At 37.6% G+C, this 15214-nt stretch overlaps 1 protein-coding gene across 1 annotated transcript in view; it reads right to left on the minus strand.

Annotated features, from left to right (window-relative positions):
- Positions 1 to 15214, minus strand: part of TXNRD3 (thioredoxin reductase 3) — an 87736-nt gene that overhangs the window by 43082 nt on the left and 29440 nt on the right. The window contains exons 7-10 of the mRNA XM_023547847.2: positions 13607 to 13749; positions 11560 to 11675; positions 6612 to 6837; positions 5310 to 5402 (exon numbers count right to left, since the gene is read on the minus strand). Of these exons, the coding sequence (XP_023403615.1) occupies positions 5310 to 5402; positions 6612 to 6837; positions 11560 to 11675; positions 13607 to 13749 (578 nt within the window). The remainder of the gene's footprint in view (positions 1 to 5309; positions 5403 to 6611; positions 6838 to 11559; positions 11676 to 13606; positions 13750 to 15214) is intronic.

The following is a 15214-nucleotide window of genomic DNA, read 5'->3' on the forward strand; positions in this document are numbered from 1 at the left end:
AAAGAAAAAAATAATAAATTGAACTTCATGAAAATTTTAAAACTACTGTTCACCAAAAGATGCTATTAAAAAATAAACAGGCACATCACAGATGGGTAGGAAATACTCACAATACGTGTATCTGACAAAGGGCCTAACTTCTATAATTCAAGAATAAAAATGCAAACAATTAAAAAAAAAAAATGGGCCACAGTCTCAAACAGACATTTCATAAGGGAAGACATACAAATGGCCAACACATGAAAAATTGCTCAACATCATTAATTATCAGGAAAATGTAAATTAAAACCATAAAAAGATACTACTATACATTCATTAGAATGGCTGAAATGAAAAAGCCTAATAATACCAAATGTTGGTAAGGACATGAAACAATCAAACTCTGAGACACAGCTGGTAAAAATAAAAAACGATACAATCAAAACTATTTGGAAACTGGCAGTTTCTCAAAAAGTTAGATATATAAACTATCCTATAATCAAATAATTTCACTTCTAGGTATCCATCCAAGAGAAATGAAAGTGTATGTTCACAAAAAGGCTTATGCAAGAAATCTTCATAGCAATTTTAATCATAATAGACCAATCGAAAAACAGCCTCAGTAACCATTTACAGGAAAATGGACAAACAAAATGGTATATTCATACAATGGGATAATATTTACCAATAAAAAGAAGTACCTACTGATACATAAAGCTATATGGATGAGTCCTGAATAAAATAAGGCACACACCAAGGAATACATACCGTATGCTCCCATTTATGTAATGTCTAGAATAGACAATGTTCTGTTGTTATGCATATGGGAAGCACTGAATGATGAAGAAAACATCCAAAGAAGATGGAAGGGATATACGGATTCACTGTACTAAAAATAATTGGTCAACAGTCAACCATTTCAGGAGGTAGCATATGACCCACTGGTACTGAACGAAGAAGTTCAAGCTGCAAAGAAGGCACTGGCAAAAAACAAGGCTCCAGGGATTGACCGAATACCAATTGAGATGCTTCAGAAACAGACGCAACACTGGAAGTGCTCGCTATTTTATGTTAAAACATTTGGAAGACAGCTACCTGGCCAACCAACTGGAAGAGGTTAATATTTCTGCCTATTCCTAAGAAAGGCTATCAAATGGAATGCAGAAATTATTGAACAATTATCACTATATCACATGTCATCAAAATTTTGCTGACCTAATTCAAAAATGACCGCAGCCATTCATTAACAAGGAAGGAACTGCCGAAAGTTCAAACAGATTCAGAAGAGGACATGGAACAAGGGATATCATTGCTGATGTCAGACAGGTTTTAGCCAAAAGCAGAGAATACCAAAATGATGTTTACTTGTGATTTTATCGACTACACAAAGGCATTTGACTGTGCAGCTCAGAAGAAATTATGGGCAACATTACAAGGAACGGGAATTCCAAGACACTTAATTGTGCTCAGGCATAATCTGTACATGGAACAATAGGCAGCTGCTTGAACAGAACAAGGGGAAAATGCCTGGTTCAAAACTGGAAAAGGTGTTTGGCACCGTTATATCCCTTCACCATACTAATTCAATCTGTATGCTGAACATATAATCCAAGAAGCCATATTATATGAAGAACATGGCATCAGGACTGCAGGAAGACTCATTAACAATCTGTGATATGCAGATGATACAATCTTGCTTGCTGAAAATGAAGATGACTTGAAGCACTTCCTGATGAAGGTCAAAGACTATAGCCTTCAGTATGGATTACACTTGAATGTGAAGACAGTGAAAATCCTCAAAACTGAACCAATAAACAACAACATGATAAATGGAGAGAAAACTGAAGTTGCCAAGGATTTCATTCTCATTGGATCAACAATCAATGCCCACGGAAGTATCGGTCAAGAAATCAAATGACATATTGGATTACAAAAAACTGCTGTAAAAAAACCTCTTTAGAGTTCTAACAAACACAGATGTCACTTTGATGACTAAGATGTGCTGACCCAAGCCATCGTCTTTTCAATCGCCTCATACACGTGCAAAAGCTGGACAATGAAAACAGAGGACAGAAGAAGAATTGATGTGTTAGAACTGTGGTGTTGGCAAGGAATAATGAATACACCGTGGATTGCCAGAAGAGCAAACAAATCAGTCTTAGAAGAAATACAGCCAGAATGCTCCTTAGAAGCAAGGATGGTGAGACTGCAGCTGGCTTACTTTGGACACATCTTTAGGAAAGACCAATTGCTAGAAAAGAACACCATGTTTAGTAAAGTAGAAGGTTAGCAAAAATGAGAAAAATCTTCAGTGAGATGGACTGACGTAACAGCCTCCACAGCGGCTTCAAACATATCATGATCTTCATTCTGCGATATGAACATGACTCGGAGCCGACACAACAGCGGTAACAACAAAATAACCAAAACCGCTCTATGATGCTTGGACGTCGGAGGCTAGGAAGGGGTACAGGAGAGCTTTCTGGACTCACAGAAATGTTGTTACCTAACAAAAATAAATAAATGAACCATTTACAAAGTTAAGAAGTAGATATTATGAACAACTTTTCCTACCAACATATTTGAAAGCGTAAAGTGGTCTAATTCCTAAAATAAAAAAAAAAAACATTTATCAAAATTAACTCAAGAAGAAATAGAAAGCCTTAAAAGTCTTTTGAGTACCAAAGACATTAAATCAGCGGCCAATATATGTCTACAGAAAACTCTAGGCCCAGATGGCTGCATCAGAGAAGAACCAATTCTAATATTATACAAGAATTCTGAGAGAACAGGAAAAAAGAGAACATACTCCAAGATTCTTTCATGAGCTGGAAAAACCCTGATATCAAAACCGGACAAGTTTGATGTGTGAAGGGAAAATTATAAGCCAATATGATTCATGAATATAGATGTAAAAATCATAAATATTAAATTCAACAATACATAAAAAGGATCATTACCAAGTTAGGTTTATACCGGGAATGCAAGTTGATTTAACATTACAAAATCAGCATAACTGGCAACGTTAACAGGTTAAAGAAGAAAAATCAATAGCTACTAAAGAAACATTGTTACAACTGAATATTCATTTATGATTTAAAAATACACAAGAAACAAAATAAAAAAACACATAGCAAACAAAATATGGGAAAGAATTTCCTTAACTTGATTAAAAGTACCTACCAAAAAACCAGATTTTCTAGATCCATTGAGACTGGGGAACCCCTGAATCTACTACCCAGAGATAATCTTTAAACCTTGAACCAATCTATGCCATGAAGCTATCATTAAACTGAACAATAGTTTAGCTCAATTAATAAAGAATATTTGCCTTAAGCATTGCGCTCTTATAAAGAAGCATCTATATCAGTTTAAATTGACAATTAATCTAAAGGACAGATAAGAACTTCAAGGGGCAGAAAGTATAAGTTAATGGTGACAAAACAATATTGGGAGAGACAGAACGGTGACACAATGTGAAGTATGTAAACAATGTCATTGAACTGTACTTGTTGAAATTGTGAACTGATGTATGTTTAGTTGTGTATATTGCCACCAAAAATAAAAAAATTAAAAAAAGAGTACCTACCAAAAGCCTACAGAAAACATCACTCTTTAAAGATGAAACAATGAAAATTCTCAGATTGCGAACAAGACAAAAATGCTTGCTATTGCTATTTCTACTCAACATTGTACTGCAGGTCCTAGCTAGTGCACTTATGCAAGAAAAAAAAATAAAGACAAAAACAGTGCAGAGAATAAAACATTATTCACATATAATATGTGTATGCAGAAAATCTAAAACAGACTAAGGATAAGTTATTTAAATATGAGTTTAGCAAGATTCCAAAATACAAAACCCATTGCCGCTGAGTCTATTCTGACTCATAGGAGCCCTACAGGGCAGGGGAGAACTAACTGCCTCCCAGAGGGTTTCCAAGGCTGTATATCTTCATGGAAGCAGGCTGCCACATCTTTCTCCCGTGGAGCAGCTGGCGTGTTTGAACTGCCAAACTCTTTGTTAGCAGCTGGGTGCTTAACCACTGTGGGCCACCAGAGCTCTTTTTAGCAAGATTAAAAAAAGCTCTTTTTAGCAAGATTACTGAATACTAAATCAATACACAAAAATCAACAGGTTTTCTATACACCAGCAACAAACAGTTAAAGGTAATTACGCTTTCAAAAAATGCCATTTATAAGTATAATAAAAATACATGAAGCACCTAGGAATAAATCAAGCAGAAGATGTTCCTGTCCTCCATATAGAAATTTTTTTTAATAATTTTTATTGAGCTTTAAGTGAACGTTTACAAATCAAGTCAGTTTGTCACATATAAGCTTATATACACCTTACTCCATACTCCCACTTACTCTCCCCCTAATAAGTCAGCCCTTCCATTCTCTATAGAGAAATTTATTAAACTTTGTTGAGAATTACTAAGACCATCTAAATTAATGGAGAGATATATTATGTTAATAGATCAAGACTGAATATTGCAAAGAAGTCAATTATTTCCAACTGATCTATACAGCCAATGCAATTTTAATCAAAACCCTAACAGGGGTTAATTTTTGGTTTTGGTTTTGTTTTAGTTTTGTTGGTCCTCTCTTCATTATGTTTATTTTTTTAACTATGAAAAAAATCATGTCTATAAGAGTATATAAAACATAAATATAAGTTTACATGTATGTCACAAATTACAGTTCACAAAATAATTGTTGGCATCAAATATCATCAGTTTAAAAAACTGTTGCCATCCAATATATTCCATGAACTATTTAAGCTGTTTGGGGGATTTTATATATATTTTAATGAAAATGTCTTTATTATGTTTTTATTATAAAAAGTATTCAATGTTTACTGCAAAAATATTCAAATGCAGAAATGTATAAAATATCTAATTCCTCAGAAGAAAGTACTAATAATAGTTGGGTATATGTGGTTCCAGATTTTGTTCTAAAAAAAAAAACAACCAAATCCATTGCCGTCGATTCCTACTCGTAGCGACCCTACAGGACAGAGTAGAACTGCCCCATAGAGTTTCCAAGGAGCACCTGGTGGATTTGAATTGCCAACCTTTTGGCTAGCAGCCGTAGCACTTAACCACTATGTCACCAGGGTTCTACGTATGGCTATACATATATTTTGCTATGCTATTCATCACGTATTGCTAAAAACCGTCAAATGTGAGTTGCCCAACCACCTTTGAATTATTATACTCTCAGAAAGAATCAAAAAAATCTTAAGTCTGGTACAATTCTTCTAAGCTTCATCTATGCTAATTTATGAGTGTATTCAGCCACTCACTGCTTATAAAATAAAAACTTACGGTGTTATATACTCCTTCGATAGTTTCTGTTCCTTCAGTGGATTTAGCCACTACTTTCAGCTTTCCAGGTGAACCTTTCTCCAATTGTTGAATCTAACAAGGATAAATAATGAAAATAATATAACGATGACAAAAAATAAATGGGCCAAATGGCATATACATATATATGAGTGGGGGTGTGTGTGTGTGTGTTTAAGGTTTCTGGACTAAGTAGGGATAAAGAAAAGACGACTGTCACAGATAATTTTGAAGGTAAAAATGAATTATTGGATTAGCTGAGACAGTAGGCAGCATAAAAAGAGGAATAAATGATGCTTCCTGGGGGTTGGCTTAATACATTGTGTGGATGGTGGTACCATTTACTGAGTATTGAGATGGGGTAGAAAAATTAGCAGGGAAATACATTTACATAGAATATCAACAGTTTCATTTTTGTTTTATTAAATTTGAAATGCTTGAGGAATTCTAGTGGAGATATACAGTAGGCAGTTGTACAAATGAATGTGGAGTTCAGGAGCGATGTCTGAACAGGAGACATAAATCTGAGAATCATTAGCAGTTAGATAATACAACCCAGATAAAGAGTGCAGAGAAGAGGGGCCCGGATAAAAGCTAAGGTGCTCCCATATTTATAAGGTGAGTTGATGTGAATGGGGAAAATCTCAGCTATGGGGCTACGGACACTGAGAAAGAGTGTTTCAAAGAGAAGGAAAGTCAACTTCATCAAATGCTGCCGAGAGGCCCAGTAGGATGACAAAGATGTAACCAATGGACTTGACAAAGGGCAATTTGCTAAAGATCCCAACAGGCAGTTTTAAAGGGTTGGTGGAGACAGGGTAACTGAAGAGTGAAATGGAGGCAAGCTATTATAAGCAGCATACACAGACTTTTTTTGTGACAGGAAAATAACAATGGGACACAACCAGAAAGACAGAGAGGGCCAAGAAAGGACTTATTTGTTTAAAGATGAGAGATACTGAAGGGAATGATATAAGGCAAGGGAAGAAAAGTAACTGAAGATGGATGAATAGCCCTTAAAAAGTTGAAAGAAACAGGAGAAAGAAAAGGGAATCCAGCCTCCGAGAAGAGTTAACATCTTTTCCATTATCCAAAGAAGGAGTTAACGATGGGGATAAATGTGGATCACATTCGTAGATTTGGGGGTGGAATACTATTTTTAAGGTTTCCTATTGAGAACAGACTAATTTATTTAATGAAATGAAGTAAGGAGGAGTAAAATAAGAAGTTAAATAGAGAATAAGAAAGAAAATAAAAGGAATTCAAACTATTATTCAGGCTTACCATCACAGGTATGAATTTTCTTAAGAACTTGACACCATGTTGTTCCATGTAGGAACCCACTTTCTCTGCCATGTCTTGATCAAAGCCACGGAGAAGGATCGAGCGTACCATAACTGTGACATCTAAACCAATGCCGGCAAGAAATCCTGCACATTCCAGAGCCACGTAAGATGCCCCCACGACTAAAGTCTTGCCAGGGCAATAAGGCAGAGAAAAAAGGTCATCACTGAAAGATAAAAGTCAGGAAAAAAAAAAAAGAATAACTAGGCAATAAAAATGAAATGAGTTATTACAATGGTCTTTTGTTGGCTGAACTGCAATTTGGTGCATGAATAAAAAACACTAAAAGAAACAGTCTTTTGAAGTTTGTAATTGTGTCTACTGTGGACAGAACGTGGAGGGGGAAGTGTATCTCAGATTTTTCAAAATCAAACTAGCAGATCACAAAATATAAAATACAATAGGAAGTATCAGACTACGTTATATGCAGTAAGCCAATTCAAATCCATTGCCATGGAGTCACTTCTAAGTCACAGCAACCCTGAAGGAGAGAGCAGAACTGCCCCACAGGATTTCAAGGCTGTAATCTTTATGGAAGCCGACTGTCACATCTCTCTCCTGCAGCGTGGCTTGTGGGTTTGAACTGTTGAGCTTTTGGTTAGAAGCTGAGAGTTTAACCACTGCGCCACTAGGGTTCCTTCATATATGCAGTAAGAAGCAATAGTATTTGTTTGTTTTAGATGTGTATACATACATGCACGTTCATCTAAACAACGATGCATATATGCACACCCATGTTCATTGCAGCACTGTTCACAATGGCAAAAGATGGAAACAACCTAGGTGCCCATCAACAGAAGAATGGATAAACAAATTATGGTACATACACACAAGAGAATTCCATGCAACGGTAAAGAATAATGATGAATCCACGGAACATCTCACAACATGGATGAATCTGGAGGGCATTATGCTGAGTGAAATTAGTTGCAAAAGGACAAATATTGTATGAGACCACTATTATAAGAACTCAAGAAAAGGTTTAAACACAGAAGAATACATTCTTTGATGGTTATGAGGGTGGGGAGGGAATTCACTAACTAGATAGTAGACAAGAATTATCTTAGGTGAAGGGAAGGACAACACACAATACAGGGGAAGTCAGCACAACTGGACCAAACCAAAAGCTAAGTTGTTTCCTGAACACAACCAAATACTTGAGGGACGGAGTGGCTGGGGCCTGGGGACCATAGTTTCGGGGGACATCTAGGTCAACTGGCATAACAAAGTTTACTAAGAAAATGTTCTGCATCCCACTTTGGTGTGTGGCGTCTGGGGTCTTAAAAGCTTGGGAGCGGCCATCTAAGATGCATCAATTGGTCCCAACCCACTTGGAGCAAATGAAAATGAAGAACACCAAAGACACAAGGAAAATACTAGCCCAAGATGTGGGGATCATGGTCTTAGGGAACACCTAGCTCAGCGGTCATAACATAGTATATAAAGAAAATGTTCTACATTCTACTTTGGTGAGTAGTGTCTGGGATCTTAAAAGCCTGTCAGCAGCCATTTAAGATACTCTACCGGTCTCACGCCCTCAGGAGCAAGGAATAATGAAGAAAACTAAACATACAAGGAGAAGGTTAGTCCAAAGGACTAATGGACCACATCAATCACGGCCTCCACCAGACTGAGTCCGGTACAGCTAGATGGTACCCGGCTACCATCACTGACTGCTCTGACAGTGATCACAGTAGAGGGTCCCAGACAGAGCTGCAGAAAAATGTAGTACGAAATTCTATCTCACAAAAGAAGACCAGACTTACTAACCTGACAGAAACTGGAGAAACCCTGAGAGTATGGCCCCTGGACACCCTTTTAGGTCAGTAATGAAGTCATTCCTGGGGTTCACCCTTCAGCCAAAGAATAGACAGGCCCATAAAACAAAACGAGACTAAAGGGGCACAATAGCCCAGGAACAAGAATTAGAAGATAGGAGGGGACAGGAAAGCTGGAAATAGGGAACCCAACGTCGAGAAGGGAGAGTCTCGACATGTCGTGGGGTTGTTAACCAATGTCATAAAACAGTATGTGTACTAACTGTTTAATAAGAAACTAGTTTGTTTGGTAAACCTTCATCTAAAGTATGATAAAAAAAAAAAAAAAAAACTAGCCCAAGAGACAAAAGGGCCACATCAACCAGAGACTCCATCATTTTGAGACCAGAACTAGATGGTGCCTGGCTACCACCAATGATTGCCCTGACAGGGAACACAACAGAGAGGCCCAGACAAAGTGGGAGAAAAGCGTGGAGCAGAACTCAAATTCACGTAAAAAGACCAGATTTAATGGTCTAATAGAGACTGGAGGAAGCTCCAAAACTATGGCCCCCAGACACATTAACCCAGAACTAAAACCATTCCCAAAGCCCACTCTTCAGACAAAGATTAGACTGGACTATAAAAAAAAAAAATTTGTGACGAGTGTGCTTCTTAGTCCAATTAGATACAAGAGACCAAACGGGCGGCTCTTGCCTGGAGGCAGGATGAGAAGGCAGGAAGGGACAGGAACTGGTAGAACCGACAGAAGAAACCCAGGGTGGAAAAGGGGAGTATGTTGTCACATTGTAGGGACTGCAACTAATGTCAAATAAGATGTATATAAATTTTTGCATGAGAAATGAAACAAAATAAACACTGATGCAACAAAAAATGTATGTCATAATGTAAGTTTCGTCAAAAAGCCTAAAAGTCACTGTACTACGTGATACAATGTCCTTCTTATAGCCATCCAGGGAAAATTCCTATTCAATCTCAAGATTAGGAATATCCACACTTCTGATCAACTGATACACTATTATCCCATAGACACTAAAACCTTAAATTTCATTGCATTTACTTCTTTGTTTTGGAAGCTAAGAGCCAAATTCCCGGACTACTACTTCCGCAATTAAATATGAATATATAGTATGTTTTTGTGTATAAATTTTACCACTGACCTTATTATTTACCTAACCTTATTTTCTCTTTGCATTATTACTTTATCTTCTTGCATTGTGTGTACTTTTACTTGTCATCAGTTCAAATCTTTTGTGGAATAAGACAGAGTAAATAAACTGAAAATATACAAAGATAATTTACAGTTAAAATGGAATGACAACTAGTTTGTTGGTTAGTTGGTTAGTAATAATAATAAAAAATCAGATGCAAATCAAATCACAATGAGATGCCATTTCACTCCCACTAGGACGGCTAAGATTAAAAAAAAACAAAAACTAACAAATGTTGGTGAGGATGTGGAGAACTGGAACACTTATCCACTGTTGGTGGGAATTCAAAATGGTACAGCCGTGAGGACAACAGTGTGAGGATTCCTCAAAAAACTAAAAATAAAACTACTGTAATAACCCAGCAATTCTACTCCTAGAACTTGAAAGCAGAAACTCAAACATAGACTTGTACACCAAAGTTCACTGCAGTACTAGTCGCAATAGCCAAAAGGTGGAAACAACCTAAATGCCCATTGACAGATGAATGGATAATCAAAATGTGGTACATACATACAATGGAATACTACTCAGCCAGTAAGAGAAATGAAGTCTCGATACATGCTACAGTATGTATGGAGCTTGAAGACATTATGCTGAGTAAGTCTATCACAAAAGGACAAATATTGCATGACCTCACTTTTATATAAAAAGATGAGAAAAGCCAAATACATAGAGACCAGAGTTTATTAATGGTTACCAGGGGCAGAAGGGAGGGGTAAGGGTCAGGTTATTGCTTATGGAATACTGTTTCAGCTTAGTGATGGAAAAATCACATTGATTAAGGGATTGCACAGCCAATTACTGTTAAGTACTGTCAATAAGCTGTATGCCTATAAAAAGTCAAATTGGCAATGTGTGATACATTTACAACAATGACACGCACATACACACAAAAAGCAGCTGCAGAGTCTGCTTATGTACAACCGAACACCTCGTGGGATGTGGTTCCTTAGTTTGGAGGTTTAGGGTCATGGTTTCATGGGACATCCTAGTTAACTGGCCTAATAATGTTTTAAATGCTTCTGTTCTACCTCCTAGCTCATTGCATAGGTCCTGGGGTCTTAAGAGCTTGCTAGCACTCATCCAAGGCACAATAATTGGTCTCTATTCACCTGGAGCAACAGAGGAAGAAACAGAGTCAGGAACAGGAGTAAGAAATGGAATGTATGGCTAACTGCCCCCATGAATAGCTGCCTCCTTTGCCATGAGACCAGAAGAACTAGATGGTGCTCGGCTACCATTACAGAACATTCTGATCAAAGATTTTATAGAAGAATTCTGATCAAAAGGGAGAAAATACAAAACAGAATTTAAAATTCTCACAGACTCCAGACTTTCTGGAGCTATGTAAACTGGATAAACCCCTGAAACTATTGCCCTGAGATAATCTTTTAAACCTTAAACCAAAAATATCCCCTGAAGTCATCTTAAAACTAAACAATAGTTTAGCTTAACTAGTAAAAAATGCTTGCCTTGAGCATTACACTCTTTTAAGAACTATCTATAGGGGATTAGATAGGCATCTTAAGGGACAACGAGTTTACATTAATGGAGAAAAACTCAGGAAATGAGGGTGAGGATGGTTGCAGAACTCACGGAATCAACGTTACTGAATTGTACATGCAGAAATTGTTGAATTGGTATATGTTTTGCTATGTATACTCTCAACAACAACAACTAAAATCATCGGTTGCTTTTAAATCAACTCTGACTCACGGCATCCCCATATGTGTCAGCGTATATAACTACGGCTCCACAGCATTTTCAACGGCTCGTTTTTTGGAAGTAGATTGCCAGGACTTTCTCCTGAAGTGCCCCTTTGTGGACTTGAATTTTCAACCTTTCAGTTTACAGCTGAGTGTGTTAACCATCTGCACCACTCAGAGACTCTAATCTTACCTAGTAATACAGTATTCTTTATCTCCTTGGATTCCTAAATACCGCGGCCTTTCACCTGTTGCTATGACAAATTTTGCAGCAGTATAAGAAGTCTCTTGTCCTTTTCTATTGGTTGCCTTGAAAAGAGAAAAGTAAACTTCACTTATTCAACAAGACACAATAGAGTATCAGATACCCTGAATAAAATATTTACTACCCTTAAAGAACTCCCAATTCAACAGGAACAGCAGACAAGTAATAAATAACGCAATGTGATGAGCACTGACATGGAAGATAGACGTCTTTACAAAATATTAAGCAAAGGACTGTATTAGGGGCAGGAGACTAGAAAGCTAGTCAAAAGATAGCTTTAAAAAAGACAATATTTCCACCGGACATGACAAAAGTGAAATGATTTCAGAGAGAAAATAAGAACTTGAAACGGAAAACAGCAGATACAGACACAGATACCAAAGCAAGCTGGCAGCCATTCAGTCAATCCTGGCTCCTAGAGGCTCCATGTGTACACATCACCAGGCCTTTCTTCCAAGGCACTTCTGGGTAGAATCAAACTGCCAACCTTTTGGTTACCAGCCAAGCACGCATGCACGCGTGTGTGTGTACATTATGTACACACACACACACACATGCATACACATACATACATATATATATGCCACCACTCCCACAAAAAAAAAAAAAAATTGCCCTCAAGATGATTCTGACTCATAGCGACCCTATAGAACAGGGCAGAACTGCTCCATAAGATTTCCAAGGCTGTAAATCTTTACAGCAGTAGACTGCCACATCTTTCTCCCACAGAGTGGGTGGTGGGTTCAAACCATCGACCTTTAGGTTAGCAGCCAAGCACTTAACCACTGCGCCACCAGGGCTCCATATATACATACAAAGGCCTAAAAAGTAGCTCGTATCTGGGAAACACCAAGTGGGCAGAAGTAACTGGAAAGTAAGCTATGTGCTGGGGAGAAGTGGAAATTTGTGCGAAGTGTAAAGAACCTTACATACCATCCTAAAAATTGAGGCTATCAGGAACCAACAAAGGTTGTCCGTTGTTTGCCTATTTTTAATTACGCAAGTAATTCATAAATACATTTTCGTTAAAAAAAATTCAAATACCAATGAAGATTCTTAAACAGAGGGGTGGTGACACAATCGGTAGAACAGAGGGTAGGCAAACTGGGACAAGGAACTGCTTAGAAAAGTCCTGAAACAGCACAAGCAAGTGGGAGTGGTTGTAGGTATGAAGACGGAAGACGCTGAAGTTTCTACGTTGATATCACTGAGGAAGTTAAGAACAGGCAGGTTCGACTGTAGAGACTGGCTGATTCATCCAACTGTGCCAGGCAAATTATAATCTGAGAAATAAAATTAACTAACTTGTATTTCTACTATGTTTCATGTGAATGATATAATTCAAATTGGCCCACGTAATGATTTTAAAAATGAGTTTTAAGAGTCAACTCATACCTTTTTAAGTTAGAGATAGCAAATGCCTACAAAATAATTTATAATCTTGTATTGTCAAAGTAAACCACAAAAATGAACCAGTTGCTGAGGATAATATCCAGTTGTCTTCCATAACTCTAATTTCAAATGTTATGTTTCATCAAAAGGGTCTTGTTTTCCTATGTGTTGACCTTATAATACATAAATACTACATATATAAATATATGGAATACACTAATTCTGATACTACTTGTATCAGTGCCTTTTCAATAATATGTATTGGAATTCTAGTCAAGATTTTGTTTTCAAAAAGTATTCCACTGCTAAAATTTTGATGTTTTTAGTCTTTTGAGCTTTGAACTTTTTAATCTAAATATTTTCTCTTGTAAGATGGCAAAGAAATCAAAGGAAGAATAACAAGTTCAAATTAAGTTTTCTTTAAAATGCAATTTCTTCAATTTAGCCAGACATTTGGGTTCAACAGACAATGTGGTCAAATGTTAGCCATAGTTCTTAACATGCAACACAGATTTTTAGTTAAAGGCAGGTACAAGCAATAGTAAGGAAAGACAATGAACAAGACAAAAAATTCAAACAGTACCTTTATTTTATGATGTTCAACAAATTCTCCGTAGGAATTGACATAGGTCACAGCTTTTTCCCTCAAAGACAACCTGTAACCCCAATTTAAAGAGCCTATGTAGTTTTGAATTGCTTCTATCATGGTCTCCCAGTTGTGCTTAACTGAAAATAAACAACCAGGTTGAAATTGTAAAGTGAATTTTGTTTTTAATGACAAATTATATATAACCACCCATGAACCACAATATACACCACTTAAGAATAAAGTGACGATAATTAGCAACTTCAATCTTCTTAATGCCTGTTACCATTTATACCTCTTCCTATCTTATATCATAAAGCATGTACAAAGGCAAAGTTCTCAAAAGAAAACTGGACAAAAGGCCACGGAGGAGAGAACGGGGAAAACAGACCCTCACATAGCAACACCCACCCCGTAACGTAGGAAGATCATCTCTACTTGGGTGCACTGGTGAAGGGAATACTCTAACGTAAAAAAGTCTCCAGTCAGTGAGTAATGTTAACTTGCCTTACTAGATCCTGAATTCCACTCCCATTTAGTTCACCTACTAGTGGTTTTATGAGAGCAAATACATTTCTTCATAATAAATGTGGCTAGTGCTCACTGTTGCCAACCTTTCATATGAGAATGTTCAACCATTTCCTTTGGAAATTGGTGTAGGATAAAACTGAATTGGGATTCCTCATCATCGCTGTACCTTCTAGGCACAATTTATTTCATGGAGTTGACCTGATCTCCTGATGCTGGTCCCCGAGCAGACGCCAGTCTCCATGTAACAGTACGTTCAACAGGCACAGAGGCCAGCCCGGAAGGGAGGATTAAATACCTTTGGCCTCAGGCTTACAACCTAACTGGATGAGGCCACTGAGGACAAACCCAGCAAACCGAGGGAAGGTCACAACTGGAGACTCCCCATTTGCTTCTCTCAAGAAAGGCCCCATGGCTCATCAAGGGATGGAGAGGTTACAGTGTAGGAAAGGAAATAACTAGAAAGAATGTCAGAGTGCAGAGAGAGGCTAAGCCCAGGTAAACTTTTATGGCCTAACATCCCATCACTATGTCTATGACACCACTGTTCAACAAAGTCTCTGAGGTTTTGCAACCCAAAACGGTGATTCTCTTCACGTTACCCCCTGTGACCCCAGGAAGGTTACAAAAACTTCAGTAGCTGTCCCAGCAATGATAACCTTCTCCACATTGGCACACAGCCTCATATCCTAAGAGACATCCTCCCCTGGCCCCAAAAAGCTTTGCTTTCGACGCTTAAAGAGTCATTTATGCCAAGGACCCTGTTAGCTAAGTTCAAAAGTCACATGTCCTTTTGTTTCTTGTTCTTGCTGTAAAGGACATCCTACATCAGAGGTCCCTAAACAAACATGGCCGCATACCAGGATCACCTAGGAATCATGCTGAAAAATTCAAATGTGTAGGGCCCACCACAAAGCTACAGAATCAGACGTGGGAGCCCAGAAATTGGATGGTTAAAAAATTACTCCAAGGGACTTTGATACAGCAAGTGTATAGACTAGCATTGTGGAACCACTTGCTATATTGTTTCATTGATCTGTTTAGTACCGCAACAGCATCACAATTTTAAATATGATG

This window comes from Loxodonta africana, chromosome 22 (assembly GCF_030014295.1).
Source record: "Loxodonta africana isolate mLoxAfr1 chromosome 22, mLoxAfr1.hap2, whole genome shotgun sequence".
Lineage (NCBI taxonomy): Eukaryota > Metazoa > Chordata > Mammalia > Proboscidea > Elephantidae > Loxodonta > Loxodonta africana.